At 38.3% G+C, this 20,334-nt stretch overlaps 1 protein-coding gene across 1 annotated transcript; it reads right to left on the bottom strand.

Annotated features, from left to right (window-relative positions):
* Positions 1-10,243: 10,243 nt before the first annotated feature.
* ackr4b (atypical chemokine receptor 4b) lies at positions 10,244-19,333 on the bottom strand. Its single transcript, XM_041245210.1, has 2 exons — positions 19,176-19,333; positions 10,244-12,313 (listed from the first exon to the last, which is right to left on the bottom strand). The coding sequence occupies exon 2, from the start codon at positions 12,303-12,305 to the stop codon at positions 11,253-11,255; it is 1,053 nt and encodes a 350-aa protein (XP_041101144.1). The 5' UTR covers positions 12,306-12,313; positions 19,176-19,333; the 3' UTR covers positions 10,244-11,252.
* Between the last annotated feature and the right edge of the window lie 1,001 nt (positions 19,334-20,334).

Genomic DNA, 20,334 nt, shown 5'->3' with positions numbered 1-20,334 from the left:
GCATTATTCAGATTTTTTTACACAACTACATATACTACAACATACCCTACTAACATTTATTTTTATTTTTTTACTTTTTGTAAAGTGCCTCGAGATACTGTGGCATGATAAGGACATATTTACATTTAAGTTAACTTTGCTGTCTAATGGCTTTTATAATATACTGTAGCATACCAGTAAACAATGCTATGACAAACAAGGCAATTTATCAATGAACTAACAATAAAAGCATTTAAGTAATTGGTCAAATCAACTATAGATTTCACTGTAAGATATTCTCGTAAAATCGCTTAGCTTAAAAAATGTAAGTTGCTTGCAATTATGATGGCAAATCACCATACACAAAACAGAAAATAAACATTTCTGAGACATCTGACTCTGTATTTTAAGGTATTCCCCACTAGTACAGTAGACAACATAGTATTACGTACATAAGCCATTCTCTAAAATGACTTCACAGTGAATACCACAAGTTACCAAAATTACAATATGAACTTTATTTATATGGTAAGATACGTGTTATCTAATCACACACACACACACACACACACACACATATATATATATATATATATATATATATATATATATATATATATATATATATATATATATAGTACCATGAAAAAGTATTTGCCCCCTGTCTGATTTTCAGCATTTTTGCACATTTTTCACTTTGAATTTGGTCAGATCTTTTTGTGGGTTGTCGTAGTATATAGAGGGTATCTGAGAGAAAAAAATGACACCAAAGTTTGGTGCTTCTTTCTTTTGTTTGGTGTGAAAAGTAATCAAACATGCAATGTTCAGATGTGAAAAAGTTATTGCCCTCCCCCCCTAGTTAATTCAACCCAATTAAAGGGATAATTAAGGTCAGCTGTTTGAATACTTTGGTATCCAGGCGTGCTCCAAAATAAATCTGACTAACTTTGGCCCTTACCATCAGAGTGAAGATGTCAGCACCCAGGTTCTAGAGGCACATCATGCCACTATCAAAAGAAATTCCTGAAGACCTCAGGAAAAAACTTGATGTCTATCAGTCTGGAAAGGGTTACAAAGCCATTTCTAAGGCTCTGGGGCTCCACCAAACTACAGTCAGAGCCATATTGTCCAAATGGAGAAAGTCTGGTGAAAACCAAACATTGCATTCCACAGTAAGAACCTCATACCAACGGTCAAACATAGTGGTGGTAGTGTCATGATTTGGGGATGCTTTGCTGTATCAGGACCTGGATGACTTGCCATCATTGAAGGAACCATGAATTCTGCTCTGTATCAGAGAATTGTACAGGAGAATGTCAGGCCATCCATCCGTGAGCTGAAGTTGAAGCACAGCTGGGTCATACAGCAATGATCTGAAGCACACAATCAAGTCTACATCGGAATGGCTGAAGAACAAGAAATTTTAAGTTTTGGAATGGCCTAGTCAAAGTCCAGACCCAAACCCCATTGAGATGATGTGGCAGGACCTGAAACAAGCAGTTTATGCTCGAAAACTCACAAATGTCATTGAGTTGAAGCAGTTCTGCATGAAGGAGTGGGCCAAAATTCCTCAACGTGCTGTGAAAGACTGATCAATAACAAAAGGAAGTGTTTGGTTGCAGTTCTTGCTGCTAAAGGTGGCGTAACCAGTTATTGAGTCTAAGTGGGCGATTACTTTTTCGCACGGGGGCATTGGGTTTTGCATAACTTTCTTTAATAAATAAATGAAGTATCAAAATGTTGTGTTATTTGTTCACTCAGGGTCCCTTTTATCTAATATTAGATTTTGGTTGAAGATCTGATAACATAATTTGCATTTTTTACACACCAAACACACACCCTTGGTGTATAATATATATATATATATATATATATATATATATATAGATATATATTAGAGTAATCCCGGCAAATGGATTTAAATAAAAAACGTGCCCGTTTGGTGCCCACGGGTCTGAAGAGTCCGTCGCTTAGTGAGCGGAGACAAGAAAGTAAGGACAAGACTCCCTGTCCACTGGAAGCCTTCTGCTTACGACTATTTGGGGTAACCCCGGTGCCAGGTCCAGATAGCTCGAGCTATATATATATATATATATATATATATATATATATATATATATATATATATAAAACTATGTATATATCAAGTTGTACTCTTTTGGAATACTGTGACATATATATTTCCTGTATCCTTACGGAATGAAAATATATTTTAATATATTGAGAAATATAATGTAATATATAGATTCATATATTTAAATATATTGAAGATTCCAAAATGTGTTATAGAATTCATGCCAATAGATAAATCATACTTTAATATTATAATTTTTTTGACATGTGAATACTTTTAAAGTAGTTATACAAATGTAAAAAAACAAGAAATAAACATTCAAGAATATTAAAAACCTTAAGACTAATATGACAATATATTGTATGTCAATATATTTACAAAATATATTTTCGTTCCATAAGGGCAGTATTATTAATAACGTAATAACAACCAATAATAATAAGGAGTTGTATTGAAATGTCCAATCAGAGCGGGATGATTCGTTGATTCATGTTTGACAGTGTTTATGACAAGCGATCTAAGAAGAGTTGGAGAGCGTACTCAGCGGAGTGACTGAGAGTAAGTTAAGTAGGTAATGCATATCTTGTCTAATCTAATCAAATACAGAGCAGAATAAATACATGCCAATTATTGTGGTAGTAGATTCATTCTGAAATGCATCTGACTTAAATTGAAGCCATGTAGGCATTCTTTTTTAGGACAAAGCCATACAATTACAGATTTGTGTTGTCCTACTGTGTTTCTGCAAGCAGAAGAAAGAAAAACTTTAGCGGATTTTTAAAAAAAAAAAATTATACCAGAACTCATTATATGTCACACTTGCTTGCTTCCTGAGGGGTGTTCTCTTAGCTAGAGACTACTGTACTTCATGATTTAAAACCCTTCGATTCAAAACCATGTTTGGGATGGGCAAGTCCCAATCATTAGCCAGCTAAGCAGCCTTTGTAATGTATTTTATGTATTGGAATTGGTTCAATTTGAATTGGCCAGAACACAGCCACCAGTTTTATTGTGTTAAATAAATGATTAATTATGTGTGAGATGAACAAAAAACACAACGATTCTTTGTGAGTAATGATTTTTAAAAAATCAATTCATGAATAAAGATATAAAAACCTTAACCTTTTGTGGCTATATTTACCCTTTCTTTTGTGTTATCCACTTAGAACCACTGTGTATCCAAACTCCAAATCCAAATTCTTACACATCTATGGATTCAGAAGTAACATTTTGACTAACATGATGGAGCTTTAAAAGCTGGAGTTCGTATTGTAGTTACTCCGTGGGTAAGCTTGACCTTGATCTTTCACCTAAAGTGATTTGGGAGCATTTCTTGCGTTTCATCTAAGACCTGGACTTCATTGTTTCATATATATATATATATATATATATATATATATATATATATATATATATATATATATATATATATATATATATCATTATGTATGTATATATGTCCATAGACTAATTTAATTAGATTTTTTTTTTGTATTTACATATTTTTCAGCGATAATAGATTCTGATAAACACATTATTTTTTATATTGTACAGTATCTTTCTTAAAAATAAAATTGAGTTGCTGTTGGCTACATTCTGTCATTGTCGCTGGAAGAAAAAAAACAAAAAAAAAAAAATGAAAACATACCCTTCATAAATACAAAAGACATGCAAAGGCATTTTTTGTTATTTTCCTGCTCTTAGTAAAAACATTTCATTACATTCTGCTATAATCTGGTTTGAACCGTTTCGGAGTTATTGGCTGACTGTCAATGTATTTTTTTTTTAAAGAATGAAAGAGCATCCATAAATTTTAATTTTAAAAAAGTTATATAAAAAAAATCACAATAATAATATTGTAAGGACATTTTTCTAGATTTAATGCCTATGCTTGAATTTATGTTTTACAGATTTATATAATTTATTCTTAAAAACACCACATTAAAATCATACTGATACAATCCCTGCCTTTGGGCTCTATGTACTGATATTACTTTCGTGTTCGTAAATACTGTGAATTTGTAGCCTCTGTCCTTCCTAGAATTTTTGTGTGCGATTTACTAAGCAACAATTTTTAATGAACAACTATTGTAATTTACATCATAAATTGCTGCTCATTATACAGGAGAGATCAGAGTTTGCATCTCATCACAAATAGATACGAAAGAGACACATAGAGCCCTTTGTCTATAACAGAACCCACAAAATATATTTAATATACTTTGTTGGTGATTAGTATTACTTTCATCCAATAAAAGTACAGCAGTCCTTCACTAAATCAAACATGTCAGAAGACAGATAGGCTGTCCAAAGTAATGATTTATCCAGTTTAAAAAAATAACAAAATAAACATACACACATATTTATAGTGCTCAATGTATTTATAGTGCTCAATGTATTTTAGCAACAAGGGAAAGACCATGTGACATCATGGAGAGACAGCTGACAGGAGGAAAGAGACCCCACTGGGGCTGGCAAGGGTTAGCTACCCTGGTCTGCAGTATCCAGCTCTTTGTTTTCAAAAGTAAACAGGATGCTGGAGACACCCACCCAAGGCTCCTAAGAAATTAAAGAGAAAAATACCCCTAGAGTCTGTGAGAGCTGGGGTAGAAGATGACTCAGCGTTGGATAACACGGTCTGGTGGGTTATGGGAGGAAGTGATAGGAAACACAGAGTTGTGGTTGGATTTTTATTTATAACTCCCACAAACAAAAACAAGTCCCGAGCTGAGGTTTCTAACACAATTGCAGCCAAAAGAAACTGCCTCTGTTACCAGCTATGATAAGCAGAGGCATAAAATGAAAAACAAAATAGTCCAAATAGAAGATAAACACTGCCACAGGGTTTTCAGTAATCCACATCCCACAGTAGTTGGCTCAGGCTCCCTCTAAAAACAGGACAAGTAATTCCTGCAGTTCCCAAGGATCTCAGGGGAAAGTCCGGACTCGCAGGCAGCCGGTCTGGGAATCCTCAGTCTGAATATAAACAAAACAAACAAACCAAACAAAAGAACAAAACTCACAGCGCTCACGCAGCACAAATGTCTCAGTCCAGGATAGCCAGTCCAAATGGCAGAACCCCACAGCCTAAATAGTGCCGAGCCCTGCCCCTACAATCAGTGCACTGCCCCACCTCAGCCAATCGTCGAACGCAGCACAACTGATTGCAATAATGGGGCTCAACCATAAGGTTCTGCCCCAAGTTAAGATGGCCGCCACCACTGTGGCTTCTGCCCCAACCATGATTCAGCCATTCTCCTGTGTCTTGATCCTTCCTGCACAGCACTGCCAGTAGTTGGGAGGGCAAATTACAAGAGGGACTCCTTTCACTCCTGTCACACACGGTTAATGACTTAGGAACGGAAACGGATATGAGAATGGAGAGTACTTCAAAAAAGACTAGTTCAAGGTCTGCAGTGTCTTCGGCTGGAGCAAGGCGACAATGCTCAGGGGTTTGAAGATTCATCAAGAGAATGAAATGATTGAGGGAGAAGGGACAAGGGCCTCGCATTGATCAGTACTTTTTACGAAGTCAGTGAAGTCAGTCGAAGGAAATCCAGCGACAGGAAGCAAACCGCAGTTTGCAGGATATCAGCACCCCGGTCATTGCGTGGATACAACTAGTGATGAACCTAATGATCCTTGTGAACCCGGTCAGACGAACCAGCCTGGAGTTAAATGGCCAAGAGCTTGTGAGAAAACTACGTGGGACACAGTAATCTCTGTTTTACTTTGAAAGGTTAAATGGAACAGTTGAAAAGAAGCTGGATAAATTTGGAGACATCATCTACGCATATGGAAGCGAGAGGTTTGGAATTGAAAAAAGGAAGGAAAAAGTACAAACTATTCCTGGAAAGTCTAGATGGCAGCGGAGATTGACCGCTTAGTTAGAGAAAGGAGGCAGTTGAGGAAAAATGGAGAAAGGCAGAACAAAGTCATGAGGGACTCAATCTGTTACAAAGGGTTATAAAAGATAAGCTTGCAACATTGTGCAGAGCTGAGCGCCTATGGAAATGCTGCGAAAATAAAGAGCGTGCGAGAACTAACTTTTATAAAGATTCATTCAAATTTGTAAAGAAGATATTCACCAGTGAGAAAAATGGCACACTAAAATCATCTAAGTTTGAGCTGGAGAGATATTTGGAGGAAACACATACAGATTCAAAAAGGCAGGAATCTATGTCAATTCCTTCAGATATCCCACCTATTGATTTTTTCAGCGTACTGATGACAATAACAAATGTAGTGAAAGCCTACTTTGGAGATTTGCAATTTAGTTTTTCAACTTCAGAATTCAGCACTACATGGCAATGCCTAGAAGTTGGAATAATGGCAGGATGTACCATTTCTCCACTGGCTTTTACGATGGCAATGGAAGTAATTATAAGGGCATCAAAATGGGTAGTGGGAGGAGAGTGCTTGGCTTCTGGAATGCGACTACCACTAATTCGAGCATACATGGATGACATGACAACAATGACTACAACAGTAGCCTGCACTGATCGGTTATTGGGCAAATTAACCAATAACATTGAATGGGCACAAATGCAATTCAAGCCCACTAAATCAAGAAGCATCTCTATAATTAAAGCTAAAGTAGTAGATAAAAGGTTCTACATTAATGGTGAGGCAATACCAACAATGTCCGAGAAGCCAATGAAAAGTCTAGGGAGATGGTACGACGGGGGTCTAAAGGACACAGTTCATGTGGGAGAAGTTAGACAACAAGCAGTGGAAGGGTTGAAGAGCATAGATAGCAGCGCTTTACCAGGCAAACTGAAACTCCGGTGGTTTCAGTTTGGTCTACTGCCAAGACTGCTGTGGCCACTGAGAGTGTACAAGGTTTTCTTGACAACAGTTGAGAAGCTGGAAGCTTTAATCAGTTCATATGTCAGGAAATGGTTGGACGTTCCACGCTGCCTCAGCAGAGTGGGACTTTATGGTAAAGGAATACTACAGCTACCAATCTCTGCTCTAACCGAGGAGTTTAAGTGCACCAAAGTTTGACTGGAAATGACATTAGTAGATTCACGTGACAAATGCGTAAGGGAGGCAGCACCTGTGTTGAAAACTGGAAGAAAATGGGCTGCAAAGAAAGCTGTGGAAGATGCTAAGACTGCCTTTCGAATCAGAGATATTATGGGGCAAGTTCAGCATGGAAAAGGAAGTCTTGGTCTCAGTTCAACTCCTTCTGCATGGCACAAGGCAACCTCGGCTCAACAGAGGAAGGTGGTAGTCATGAGGTGCAAAAGCAGGAGGAGAGGATGAGGTGTGTAAAGGCCGTTTTCCAGGCCGAGATGGGAGAGTGTGGAACAACGCAAGATTGGCTGGCAAGACCTATGGACAATGGAACAGAGCAGGATCAGTTTCCTCATCACATCAGCATATGATGTTTTCCCATCACCACAGAACCTAAACCTCTGGGTGGGTGAGGATCCCTTATGTCCTTTGTGTTCATCATCTGCAGCATTAAGGCACATTTTGACAGGATGTAAGGTGGGTCTTAACCAAGGATAGTTTACTTGGTGCCATGACCAGGTGCTGTGATGTTTGGCCTTAGCATTGGAAGACAAGCGTAACCTGACCAATAATTTGCCACAGCATTACACACAAAAGACAATATTCCTCCATCTAAGAGAGCAACCACCAAGAAAAGGTGTTAAAACCAAGCCTCGCTCAGGACAACTGGAAGCTGCTAGAGACTGGAAGATGCTGGCAGATGTTGGTCAACAGCTTATTTTTCCACCTGAGATTACCATCACTAACCTTTGACCAGACATTGTCTTTTGGTCTGGATCAGCACGCCTTGTTCATCTGGTAGAATTAGCAGTGCCATGGGAAGATGCTGTGGGTGAGGCGTATGAGAGGAAGAAATTTCGGTATGCTCAATTAGCTGCTGAAGCGGAACAGCGAGGATGGAGAGCTAGTGTTTACCCAGTGGAGGTAGGCTGTCGAGGATTTGTGGCACACTCTACAACCCGGTTTCTCAGAGACGTCGAGTTCAGTGGCCAAGAGTTGCGTCGCACAGAGAAGAACTTATCTGAAGCAGCAGAAAGGAGCAGAAACTGGCTGTGGTTGAGACGGAAAGATTCTGGATGGGGATCTCAAGCACAATAGAAAGAAAGCAACACTGATGTACAAGTAAGTGAGCTGGGCTGAGCTGAGTGGGGCATGGAGGGGGGTGATGCTAGGACGCCAGAATCACTGTTGAGCCCTTTTGAGGTGTCGTGGGCTAATCAACAAAACACAGAGGATGGAAGGTGCCCACTTGAAGACCCCAGAGATGTATCCTACTTAGCTCAATCTAGACAGTTGTCATGCTGATGCGCTAGGGAGACCGCGTCACAGCCGTTGTGTGTGCTGATGCGCTGGGGAGGCAAAATTAGCTGATCCCTGGAGCCAGCATTACACTTCAGCAATCAACACCAGACAGAAGGATATCTACATCATCAAATGGAAAACAACGCAAACGGATGGAGATGCAGATGGATCACATTAGCACTACCTGGCAAGTACTTTTGAGACAAACACCCAAGTACCAGTCGGAAGTGTAGCGTGAAATGTGTTAAACAAACACAACGCTGTTAACATAATTTTAATGAGTGCTTTGCACCCGCAATTCTTACTTGCACTTTAGCCTTAACTGAAGATGAAATTCTGGGCATTCTTGCAGAAATTCGCAAAAACAGGGTGGAATGCAAATGAGGGATCAAAAGTATCGCAATGAGATGTACTAAAGCTGCGGGCAATTGCGACACTTACAATTGCATCAATTTGTTAACAACTTTTGAAAGCATGTTTTAAAACAGGTCACAATTGTTGTTGACATTTCCCAGTCCCCTTTTTCTCGTGTGTTGCCTTTGTGTTCAATGTATTGAGACGAACACCCAAGTACCTAATTTTCACTAGACAGGGTGTACTTACAAGCCTTGAAAACTAATTTCTATGACATTTCTGGTTTTCCCAGCGTGTTGGGAACAATAGACTGCACACATGTGCCACTAACCCCTCCAGCTTATTCTGAGCATCTGTATAGGACCATGATCTATTGTGTGTTAATTGTCTAGGCAAAGTAGACCAAGTTAAAAATAATAATAATTTAAATAAAACAAAAAAAAACTAAAATCATTTAGTTTCAATTTATAATAATCTTTTATTCGCATTGTACACCAATGTGTACAATGCAGCAGCATGATTTATTTTGTGTTACTGGTAGGCTAAAGTAAAAAGAAAGTATGCTAGGTATTCATTTGATTTTACTACTGTACTGTATACTGTATAGGCCTACTGTACAGATTTATATTTCTACATAATGTAACATTTAGCCAACCCAAAACACATTAGTGTTATTTCAACGCAATGATTTACATTTAAAATGCATTGAGCACTATAAATGTATGTCTGTGCGATTTTATTGTATTTTTTTTAAACCTGACACCTCCTTATGTCGGTATTAAAAATTAACAGTATTAAAATAGGTACAATGAAGACGGAACAGAATGTATAGTACAGATGATGTTTACATTTAACAAAAACAATGTTATTTCGATTCTTGCACCCTTGCATGTATAGACATTATCCTTCGGGCACCCTTTGCTGCAGCACACGGACCTGTCATCAGATAATTCAAGTAAGTTAGACATTTTTTACTTTTTGAATGCTAAGATTTATTGATATATAATATAAATTATAATAGGGAAAGCAATTGTATTTCAAATTAAAATAGCCGCGTGGCTTTACTAATTGCTTAACCCAACAAAACGTTTTTATTTCCCTATACTTATACAGTTTATGCACTGCTGAGTTCTGAGCATTCTAATATCTTAAGATAAAAATGTAGTAAGGAACTGGAAAATACAGGGTTTATTGGGCTAGTTTAGGCAGCAGAATATTGGGCTACTTTTGGGCTGGTATTTGGTTGACTCATTGTTATTTCAGCATATCACAGTAACAGTAGGAGTGTTTTTCTTCTGCTGCAACTCCTGTTTTAAAATTCATTCTCAGGTACAACTTTTTTCTCAAGGCAGATTTGAGGAGAAATATCTGCCCACCCCCTCCCCCAAATATATTATATATATATATATATATATATATATATATATATATATATATATATATATATATATATATATATATATATATATATATATATATATATATATATTATTTTTATTTTTTTAGTTTTCTGTGTCGACTATTAGAGTATTTTCAAGCCAGTTTAATGTTGTGTCTAACCAACAAGTCAATAAAAACTGTGGGCTAGTAAAACCTGTGGGTTTAATGACCACTACCTCAATTCAATCTTCCACTTTTTAGATCGTAGACATAGACCTGATTGGTTATTTTAACAAGAGAGGGACAGCTGTTTCATGCAGGTATTAGTACAGTAGTTCACAATCTAATGTTTCCTACAAAGGTGCCATTTGCCAGTCATGGTGGGTACACCGGAACTGGGCTGTAACAGTTTATTTTCCATCACTCCTGACCTTTGCAGGAACCTGTGTGCTAAAAGTAAATGGCTTAATTCCTGTTGCATTGAATAAATATATGCATTATTTGATAAGAGTGTACCTGTACATTTAAATTGCTGTGCTTTCAAGAATAGCATTTCAAATTCCCGTAAACTTCAGAAGGAGAAAATAATTACAGTATAGTACTAGTGGTAGGAAAATGGAAAACTTTACAAACAGATGCAGAGATATTTTAAAGTTGTTTTTTTTTATTGTTTAAACACTTTTTATTAACATAATTTAATATTATTTCATGCAATAAATGAATTTATATCAACAATTTAAGTGTTATTGAATTATTATTATTATTAATATTATTTTTTTAGATAGGTGCAATGGTTCCAAATGCAGGCTTACAATTAATGAATGTAACACCATGCAGCAGATTCCTTATCCAGTGTACACTGTCGACTCATGGAACTGGTAGATGTTATAGAGTATGGAGTCTTTTGAAATTACATCAACTTTTTTGCTGACTGCTGTAATCTTTTTTTTTTTTTTTTTTGTGCTTTTACATCTAGAAATTTTCATTATGATTTTGTAATCATATACAGTAATACATGGCATGCCAAAAATCCTGTGGCCAATTGCATGAAACATCTTATAGTTTTTAGTAGATTTTGAAATCGTTCACTTTCAGCAGTAGTTCCTGCAATGCCTACACTGAAAGTTTACCCTAGTTTGTCTTCCTATATTGAAAAAGTACAGGTGCTTTCAGAGTTGGAATGGGAATTCAATGAAATTTCTGTGACGTTTTCCCTGTTTCTTCTTTGATGATTACTGAAGCTCTTTAAGAATTTCGCAATGTGCTTTTTGATGGAGACGCCCACAAAGGTGTACAAGATAGGGTTGAGGCAGCTGTGGAAAAGGGCGATGCTCTCTGTTATCTGGTTAGCCATGTCAAATCTTTTGCTGGTTTCACAGTCACTTAAGAAGGAGTAGATCACATCTACTGACCGGCAGAGCTTTACCATGTTGTACGGCATCTGGGTCAGAATGAACACACCCACAACTGCCAGCAACACCTTGAAAGCTCTCCATTTCTTAACATTTGGGGTTCTTGCAAGAGTGTGAGCCACTTTTGTGTAGAAGAACAACATGACTATGAAAGGGATCCCAAAGCTGATAACTATCTCCAAGATCTGGATAGTTGCCTTGGCTGGCCGAGCCATACTCGTAGGGTACACAGAGTGACATATCTTTCTAGTTCCATCCTGCGGTTCACTCACAGTGGTAAAGATAAGCTCAGGGAGGCTTAGGATGACTGCAGCCATCCAGACAATTAAACAGATGATCAGGCTTTTGCCTTTTCCTGTTCGGGCTTCGATTATGGCTTGGTATAGGTCTATACTAATGCAGGCGAGGAAGAGGATGCCGCAGCTGAAGTTTGTGACATACAAAGCTGAGGTAATCTTGCACATTACTTCCCCCAGCTCCCAACCATGGACAGCGTCTGCCGCCCAAAAGGGAAGGGTCAGGAGAAGCAGAATATCTGCTATGGCCAGATTCAGGATGTAAACATCTGTCTTGGTCTTCAGCTTCTTATAATAGGTGTAAATGGCCACCACTAGGGCATTCCCTGCAAGTCCAGTTATTAACGCCAGTGTATAAAAGATAGGTAGGAAGACTTTCCCAAAATTCCTGATTTCATCTTTAATACAAATTGTATGATAATCGTCCAAATTATAACTTTCACTATAATTATAATATTCATCAGAATATTCAACTTCCAAGTAGTCCATGAAGCAGGCTGAATGAGGGGAAAAAAAACCAAAAAACATTACAGGTAGGATATTTTATTAAGAAGTGTTTCATTGTTGCTTAAGAACAGCAAAAAAAAAAAGGAACAACTACTGTACATTTACATGTATATGAAGGCGCTTCCCTTTCAATTCGAAGACAACCACCAACAATACTTTTGGCAAATGCCTGCCATTGATATGTATTCGCTGAGCATTTTATATCAGGGCTGACGATAGGCCCCTCCAGGAAGTGACATACTTGGGAACAAATAGTCACTCCATGGAGTTCACTTCGGTAAGGTAACGTACTAACCAAACCAGCTGCTTATTCAGTCTGTATGAAAGAGCGCTCTCTCTCTAGTTTTCTGGAATTCCCCTGCATTATATATATATATATATATATATATATATATATATATATATATATATATATATATATTTTTTTTTTTTTTTTTTTTTGTGCATGAGCTGGGGGTATAAGGATAGGGCAGAAGCAGAAAGGAGCAGTTAGTAGGACAAAGTGCCGGCTAGAAAGGACCAGACATAGAGGAGTGGGCGAGGCCCTGACTGTAGTAGCAGACCAGCAAAGCCAGACATGGAAACAGGATAGGAAGTGGTCGCTGATTTAGGGCGACAATGCCGACACATCCCAGTGTCAAAGGACCCAGCAACAGAAACAGGACAGAAAGATGGTCACTGACTGAGGGCAATGATGACAACACAACCTAGGGGCAAAGGACCCAGCAACCAAAGACAGGATACAGAAAGTGGTCACTGACTGAGGGTGACGATGCCTACAAAATCTAGGGGCAAAGGACGCAGCAACCGAAAACACGTATGAGGGTTATGACTCTGGGAGCCGCCCCTCGGGAGGAAGACGGTCCCGATAGACCGGGACACGAAAGGAGATAGCGAGAGAGAGAGGTACCCAGCACCTGAGACTTCTGTAAAGGGGTGCTTGTTAGACCTCCAACTGGCCAAGACTTCACACTGCCTGGGACCTGAAATAAGCACAAGGCATAGATGTTAGAATGGGACTAGCATGGAGAAGCCACGTCCCGAATTGAGGCAGTGTATAGAACAGAGCCTCGAGTGAGGTAAGGTAAGCGCAGGAGCTGCGAAAGGACAAAGTGTGGCCAGGGGTCCGCTCTGACTCATATAGTGAGAACCCCCCTTAAGGTAAGGGAGGCAGATGCCTAGCCTTGAGGTCAGGGAAGTGAGACTCACTTGCCCCCCAAAGGATGGACCCTCGGCTCCTAGCGAAATCTCTCACACCGTGAGACGAACAAAAGACAGCACATTCCAACTCATAACATAAACAAAAGGCCAGAAGGACAAACAGGACAAACAGGAGGATGGTTAGTAATTTAGTAGGATGTAACTATGTGTGTACTTGCTGCTCAGTGGAGAGGAAAAAACCCTTGAGGCTGATTAGGAGAAAACCTCTGGTGGCCCCAGCAGACAAGAAGCCCCCACTCCAGGCATACTAGCAATTTTAAAAGGAGCTGCAACTATATCAGAGAAGGATGAATGAATGTAGGAATCCACTGCAGAAGAGGACCATCTCTCCCACATTCATGATCAGGCTGGGGGATGGGGGGGGGGGGGAGTCGTGCAGGGACCATAGGTAGATCCTTGTAGGGGGACAAGCGGCTTTTCCGAAGTATGGAAATTAGCAAATGGACAATGTACATTGATATAGATAGACAGGAAGGTGAGGCAGGGGAAAGCTCTTAAGAATCCCATGGAGGATCAGGTGAACTGCTGGTATGGAGAGACTGGAGTGAAATGGAGAGAATCCCTTGCATGGACGATGAGAGCCAGGATCCAGTTTTATGCAATATGATTATTCGATTCTGGGCACAGAATGTTGAAAACACTGAGTAGGCTGTAGAATAGGAGCTCTTGAACAATGGGCGAGGGCTGCAGACATGTAATGCTGAGCAGATTGAAGGAGGTTACTGAAAATAGGATTGGAGGTTATGGAAGCAGATGGGACTAGCTGACTGAACTTGGATACCAAAAGTACAGGCAGAAGGAGAGCTGGAACTGAGGGCTGAGGTGGCAGCTGGACTGAATGAACATATGAATCAGCTGCTGGGGAAGCTCAGTGCCTTTGCACCCCATATTCTAGAAACAAGGGCAGAGATGAGATGCCACCATTCTAGGTGTTAGTTAATACGGGATCGATCAGCGGTTTACTACTATCATGTCTGCTTGAAATGGAAAAGGTAAACTCACATCCAGAGATTTGGGTTTTGCAACTCCAGTTATTCTCCTATTAGTGGAACTCCTTAACTCATAATCAAGATATATTTCCAGTCTCGTACCACATCTATCACCAAGTATTAATGCTGTAACATTTGAGAGGATGAATAGGATTGCTGAGGAAGTGCCCCATATTTTGATTAGATGGGGATTAACGTTAGTCTTGATTGTGGGAATGCTGCCATGATCTGCGTATTGGAGGAAAGCTGGAGCATTGGAAGCTCTGGAGAAGTGCAGTTGCAGATTTAAACAGCAGACTAGAGCAACTTTGCATGCTGCAGTAGTGAGCAGATCTGAAGAGGGAGCAGAGATCTGCTGTATTTAGGAGTGATTAACAGTAGAGGGTGGGATCTGGTGAACAGAGCAGAGGTCTGAGGAAGGAAGCGATGGAGTGCTGTCAATAGTGTGCAGAGGCCCAGCTGTAGAGAGCAGAGGTTTGCTGAAGCAGAAATCTGCAATAGTGAATGGAAGACTACCATCGATAGAGTGCAGTAGTCTGCTGCAAAGAATAGGGATCTGCTGAATGCGGTAGATATTGGTCTTTGAGTGTTAAGGCAGATTAAGATGGAGCCAGAGATGGGGCTGCTTTTGGGGGAGATGAAGAATGCAGAGATCTGAGACAACTGCAGAACCCGAGAGGATGAAGAATGTATTGCTCCTAGGTGTCTGCAAAATCTATTGATTTGGTCATGAGAATATTGTCTATTGGGGGTAGGAGGACATTGACTGAAAGGTTGATAATCATAGGACAGGGATCCGTGACTGGCTGCTGGCTCGTGTTGATGAAGTGATGACTGAAAGTTGAATAAGGTGCCTTGATGAAGCTGGTCAGATTGGAGCCGGTGGAAAAGTTGCATAACAGCAGTGTTGTTGGAGCAGGTTGTGTAACATGAGCCGCCAGAGGTTGAAATGGAGTATGAAATGGGCTGGATAGGTCTTTTAAAACATTGAACGTAGCTAACGGAAATCCATGGCAGGATCTTCTGAAGGAACAGTAGATTGTGCTGGCTATGGGAGCGGGGGAGGGGTGCTTGATTGCAAGAGAGGAGTAAAGAAAAATTCAATTGATAGAGCTTTGTGGTGGATTTAAATAGAGGAGCTATGTAAGGCAATCACTGATGACGGGAATGTTGATGCTGTAGGAGCTTTTTGAAAGTTTGAGTGGAGGGCCAGTCTGTCTAATAAAGACACGGACAAGTTGAGTAATGAAGCTGCGGTTTGGTCAACGCTGTTGCTGGGCTGGAGGCTGGATGGAGCAGGAAAGATTAACGTTGGAGCTCCTGCAGCCAAATAGAGAAGCTGAATAATGAGAAGAATCACTGGAGCAGGTAGAGAAGTGACCCGCAGTGAAAGGCAACAAAGTTTAGATTAGCGGTGAAGCATGAAATGATGGCATCTGAGCGTTTGCTACAAAACGAAACAGTAGACAGCGAAGGTGCAAGTGATCAGGGCTTAAATAGAAAATAGGTACTAATTGACAGGAAATTGCTGGAAGTCAGCTTGCCACTTCCCTGGAATCAGAAACTCAGGTTCTCAACTGAGCTATTACACTGTGTAACAAATATATATATATATATATATATATATATATATATATATATATATATATATATATATATATATATATATATTCTTCCTGGGTAGTAAGTGTTATTTCCTAATTGCTTATGCCTCAAAAGTATAGAAAATGGCTATTATTCCCCACAAACTTTGCTTTTGTGACCAGGACAGTGATATTTTGAAATATCATTATTTCCAATGGGAAAACGAGCAAATGTGCGTCTTTTCGTTCACATAAAGTCAGAAAAAAACAACATATGAATCTAAATTAACATGTATTTATACTAAAGCAATACAAAAATGATTACAAAAGATTTAGAAGTGAGTAGTTTTTCGAGATTTACGATTATACTGTAAATCTTTTGTAGTCATTTTTGTATTACTTTAGTATAAATACATGTTAATTTGGATTCATATGTTGTTTTTTTCTGACTTTATGTGAACGAAAAGACACACATTTGCACATTTTCCCATTGGAAATAGTGATATTTCAAAATATCACTGTCCTGGACACAAAAGCAAAGTTTGTGGGGAATAATAGCCATTTTCTATACTTTTGAGGCATAAGCAATTAGGAAATAACACTTACTACCCAGGAACAAAAATGTTATTGTTGCACTCTGTGCTTCGTTAAGTATTTCCTATGTGCAGTGTTTTTTATCCTGCTATTTGCTGCTGAGGAGCCTCACTGTTTGACATGTACTGCAGCTAGCTGGCCTACCCCACATACTTTCACCAGGTTCTAAGACTTAATGTGGCAGATCCCTCTATACCTTCATTAGCCACAAGGGTCCCTGGGTTGCACGCTCACACCACTAACTCTGGGATTGTGGTTTTGAGACGTCCATCGTCTGCTGTCTCCGCTCGTACTCCCTCGCTTCGTCTTTGGTATACTTCCCAAAAGTAATGTTGGTGGTCATCTTCAAATTGAAAGGGAATGTTAGGTTACTGATGTAACCCTGGTTCCCTGAAAGAGGGCTCAATGCAAAAGAGGACGTGAGCTCTGCGGAGTGACTATTTGTTCCCTCGGAAGGCTGGACCGAGGACGTCACTCCACGGAGGGGCCTATCTGCAGCTCTGATTTAAAATGCTCAGTGAATACCTACCAGTGGCAGGCATTTCCCAAAAGTATTGTTGGTGGTCATCTTCTCTTTGAGGGAACCAGGGTTCCACTCGTAACCTAATGTTTTAATGTGTTAGCACAGCTGATGACACTAAAGTGGATTTTTCTTTGGGAACTAAAAAATAAAATTAACTTTTATAACATGTAAACTTTATATTTAAATTGTTAACGGTTTTTACCTGGAAGCAAAAGGTACTATAAGCATTGTTTAAAGTTGTTAATACAACAACAAAAGCAGTCATTTTATTCTCAAAAAGTTTCTTTGTTACCATTAAAAACATCTAGCCAGAAAAACTGGGTCAAATTTGGGTTCTGTGTCTCATAGCTAGGGCCCTACCAAATTCACTGTACATTTTCGTAAATTTCAGTCATAACATTTAAAAAATCTTAAATTTCACGGTTTCAGCTATTTCAATCTTAAATTTCATGCTGGTGTAACAAAGTATGAACATGTAGTTAAAAACAACAATATATAAACATTTAAAGCCCTGAAGTTAACAAAAGCATGTGACTAACAAAGTAGAAACACTAAGGAAAAATGAAACTGAAATCCAGAAGCTCGCTCTATGATTGTTGTGTTTCTGTTGTTGTTATTGTTTTTTTAAAAAAAAACTGTTCCGGTTTTAACCAGTAACTCATAAACTGTTCTGAAATGCTGTTTTTCTTTATTCCTTGTCTTTGCGGTGTAAACACCTGACACAGCTCTCTCTGCATCCACAGTTTGTTGGAATTGACAGAAAGTGTAGAGCTAGGGACGGGTCTGTAGCTGGACAATAATTGCACAATGATGTGTAGTTTGTTAACAAAGCACAGGGCTTGTTTGTAAATGAAAAATTATTTAAAGCACAAACTTTATTCTCAGTGATTTTAATGTTCAAAGACGTGTGTTGATCAGTATTAAATATTCCTTGCTTTTCAAACTCTGCATATTTTATTATTTTTAATAGTCGTAGTGGTACATTATTCATTCTATGCCTAATTTATATAATAATTTCAGTCCATCTCATCAGAAGTGTAAATGTAATTGCTATCTATTTACTCTATTAGATGTTGTATGTATCCACATCTAAGCAAAACAGTAAGAAAACAAATATTTTGTTAAAATGCATTTAAAAAAATCATGTTAATTGTAGATTGCATACAAATTAAAGCCATAGTAAACCACAGGAAGTTGGGTAGTTAAGATGTAATTCCAGATAAACCTAAAGGGTAAGTGGTATTCTACATGTAGCTGTTTGCATTTTTATTTTTTGCTCCAGATGTGGCTAACCAGACAGAACAATTTGTATGCTGCAGGCAAGTTAGATAACTGCCACTTTCATTGTTTAAAGCTGTTGTGTTTCTAATAGATATCTTTATGTAGTTAACTTCAGGTAACGCCCTTTAGAAATGTTTACTTATTTAGTTATATAATTGTAATCTATTTTGACCTTGTGTACTTTTATTTCAAAGTTTGGCCCTTGACAATGACAAAGACACATATTCTGAAAGGAATAATAAGCACTTAAAACTAACAAGAAACAACTTGATTACAGATAGTAGTAGGTTAATTATTATTCTGAGAAATACTTGAAGTTATGTACTATTAAAATAGTTTTTATTTATTTTAGATATGTGTCCTTTGTTGCACTTGTTGCTAATTGACATTGACATTTATTTATTTTTATTCTATAAATAAATAGTAAGGATTTGAATTATGTTGCCTACACCTTCTTTCAAACACACAAGTTTCAGAAAACACTAATGACTAAGCTAGAACAATGTTTAACACTTTTCAATGGAATCTTCTGACTGTATTTAGTCATGCCCCTTTCCTACATTTGCCTACAACTTTCCTGAAATTTAAACTGTGTTAGGTTGTTAACAGATTTTAAATCATGAACTACATTAAAGTCATTAACATAATATATATTGCTTACCTTTTTTTCTGAAAGTGTGGATTTATGAAAAGTCAGGAATAATTCACTTAACAAACAAGAGTCTTGTGGTGCTGTAATCTCAGGACTTCTTAGATATTTCTAAAGGGAGTCTCCTTTTAGAACACTGTGTGTGTCTAAAGGAAATGTGTCATTGAGAGAGGCTTGCCCTACACTATATAAGAGTATGAATCAGAATAGTTTGTTGTTGAGCTTTTTGAGTCAGCCAGATTAAAGGGGTATTTTTTTTGAAAGATGAAGTCATTAACAGTAAAAAAAAAAAAAAAAAAGGAAGAAATATATCCACTGCTGGAGGGTTGAAAATGGCAGGAAGATTATAGGGAACTTTAATAAACTGTTTTTTTCAGAAGTCTTGGAAATGTTTGTTAGAATTTATCAGGCAATCTCCATTTATCACATTCTCTATGTCACTTAGAAACATTTTTGGAGTTTCTAGGATAACATGTGGTCATAGATAAGATATGGGCTTTACTTGTTTTTTTATTATTATTATTATTTTCCTGTTTCCATAGGTACAAGTAGACCATACAATGGATTCTAAAAGCTTAACTGGAAAAGAAATACTGCACTTTCCATTTTAGAAATGCTTCTTCATTTATGATCCGTTTACGATTAGGTTTTTGGTTAGTGTATTTTTAAACTGGGTGATAAGCAATGTATGTGACACATATGTTGAGTCATGCTGGTCATATTTCAGAGGGTGTGCTGACTTTCTCTTCCCTTGATGCAAAAGCAAATTACAAAGATGACTGTCTGACTGTTAAGGAGAAAGTTTAAAGCAAGTCTAAAGGTAAGTATGTGTCTTATGCTCACCAGCTGCTGGGAGTTTGACACCCAAATATTATACTTCATGCAAATAGTGTCCTTCATTTTTATGGTGATTAGAGACCCCCATGTAAGTCTGTGGGCAGCTGTAGCGGTGGATACAGAGTGACTGTAAATTTACAGTAATATGAGTGACATAACACTGATAGTGACACATTAGTGATACTCCCCATGTTACAATTACTTTAACATTTACATATTATTGCAAATTGTTTATTGCAAAAGCTGAAGAAATTAGATGGATTTTAAGTACAAAGTCCATTGATCCCTTCTTACTCTTTTTTACCTTTAAAAAATATGACCCCCAACTACCTCC

This window comes from Polyodon spathula, chromosome 3 (assembly GCF_017654505.1).
Source record: "Polyodon spathula isolate WHYD16114869_AA chromosome 3, ASM1765450v1, whole genome shotgun sequence".
Classification (NCBI taxonomy): domain Eukaryota; kingdom Metazoa; phylum Chordata; class Actinopteri; order Acipenseriformes; family Polyodontidae; genus Polyodon; species Polyodon spathula.
Note: the sequence above shows the minus strand (reverse complement) of the source record. Positions and strands in the feature narration are given on the sequence as shown.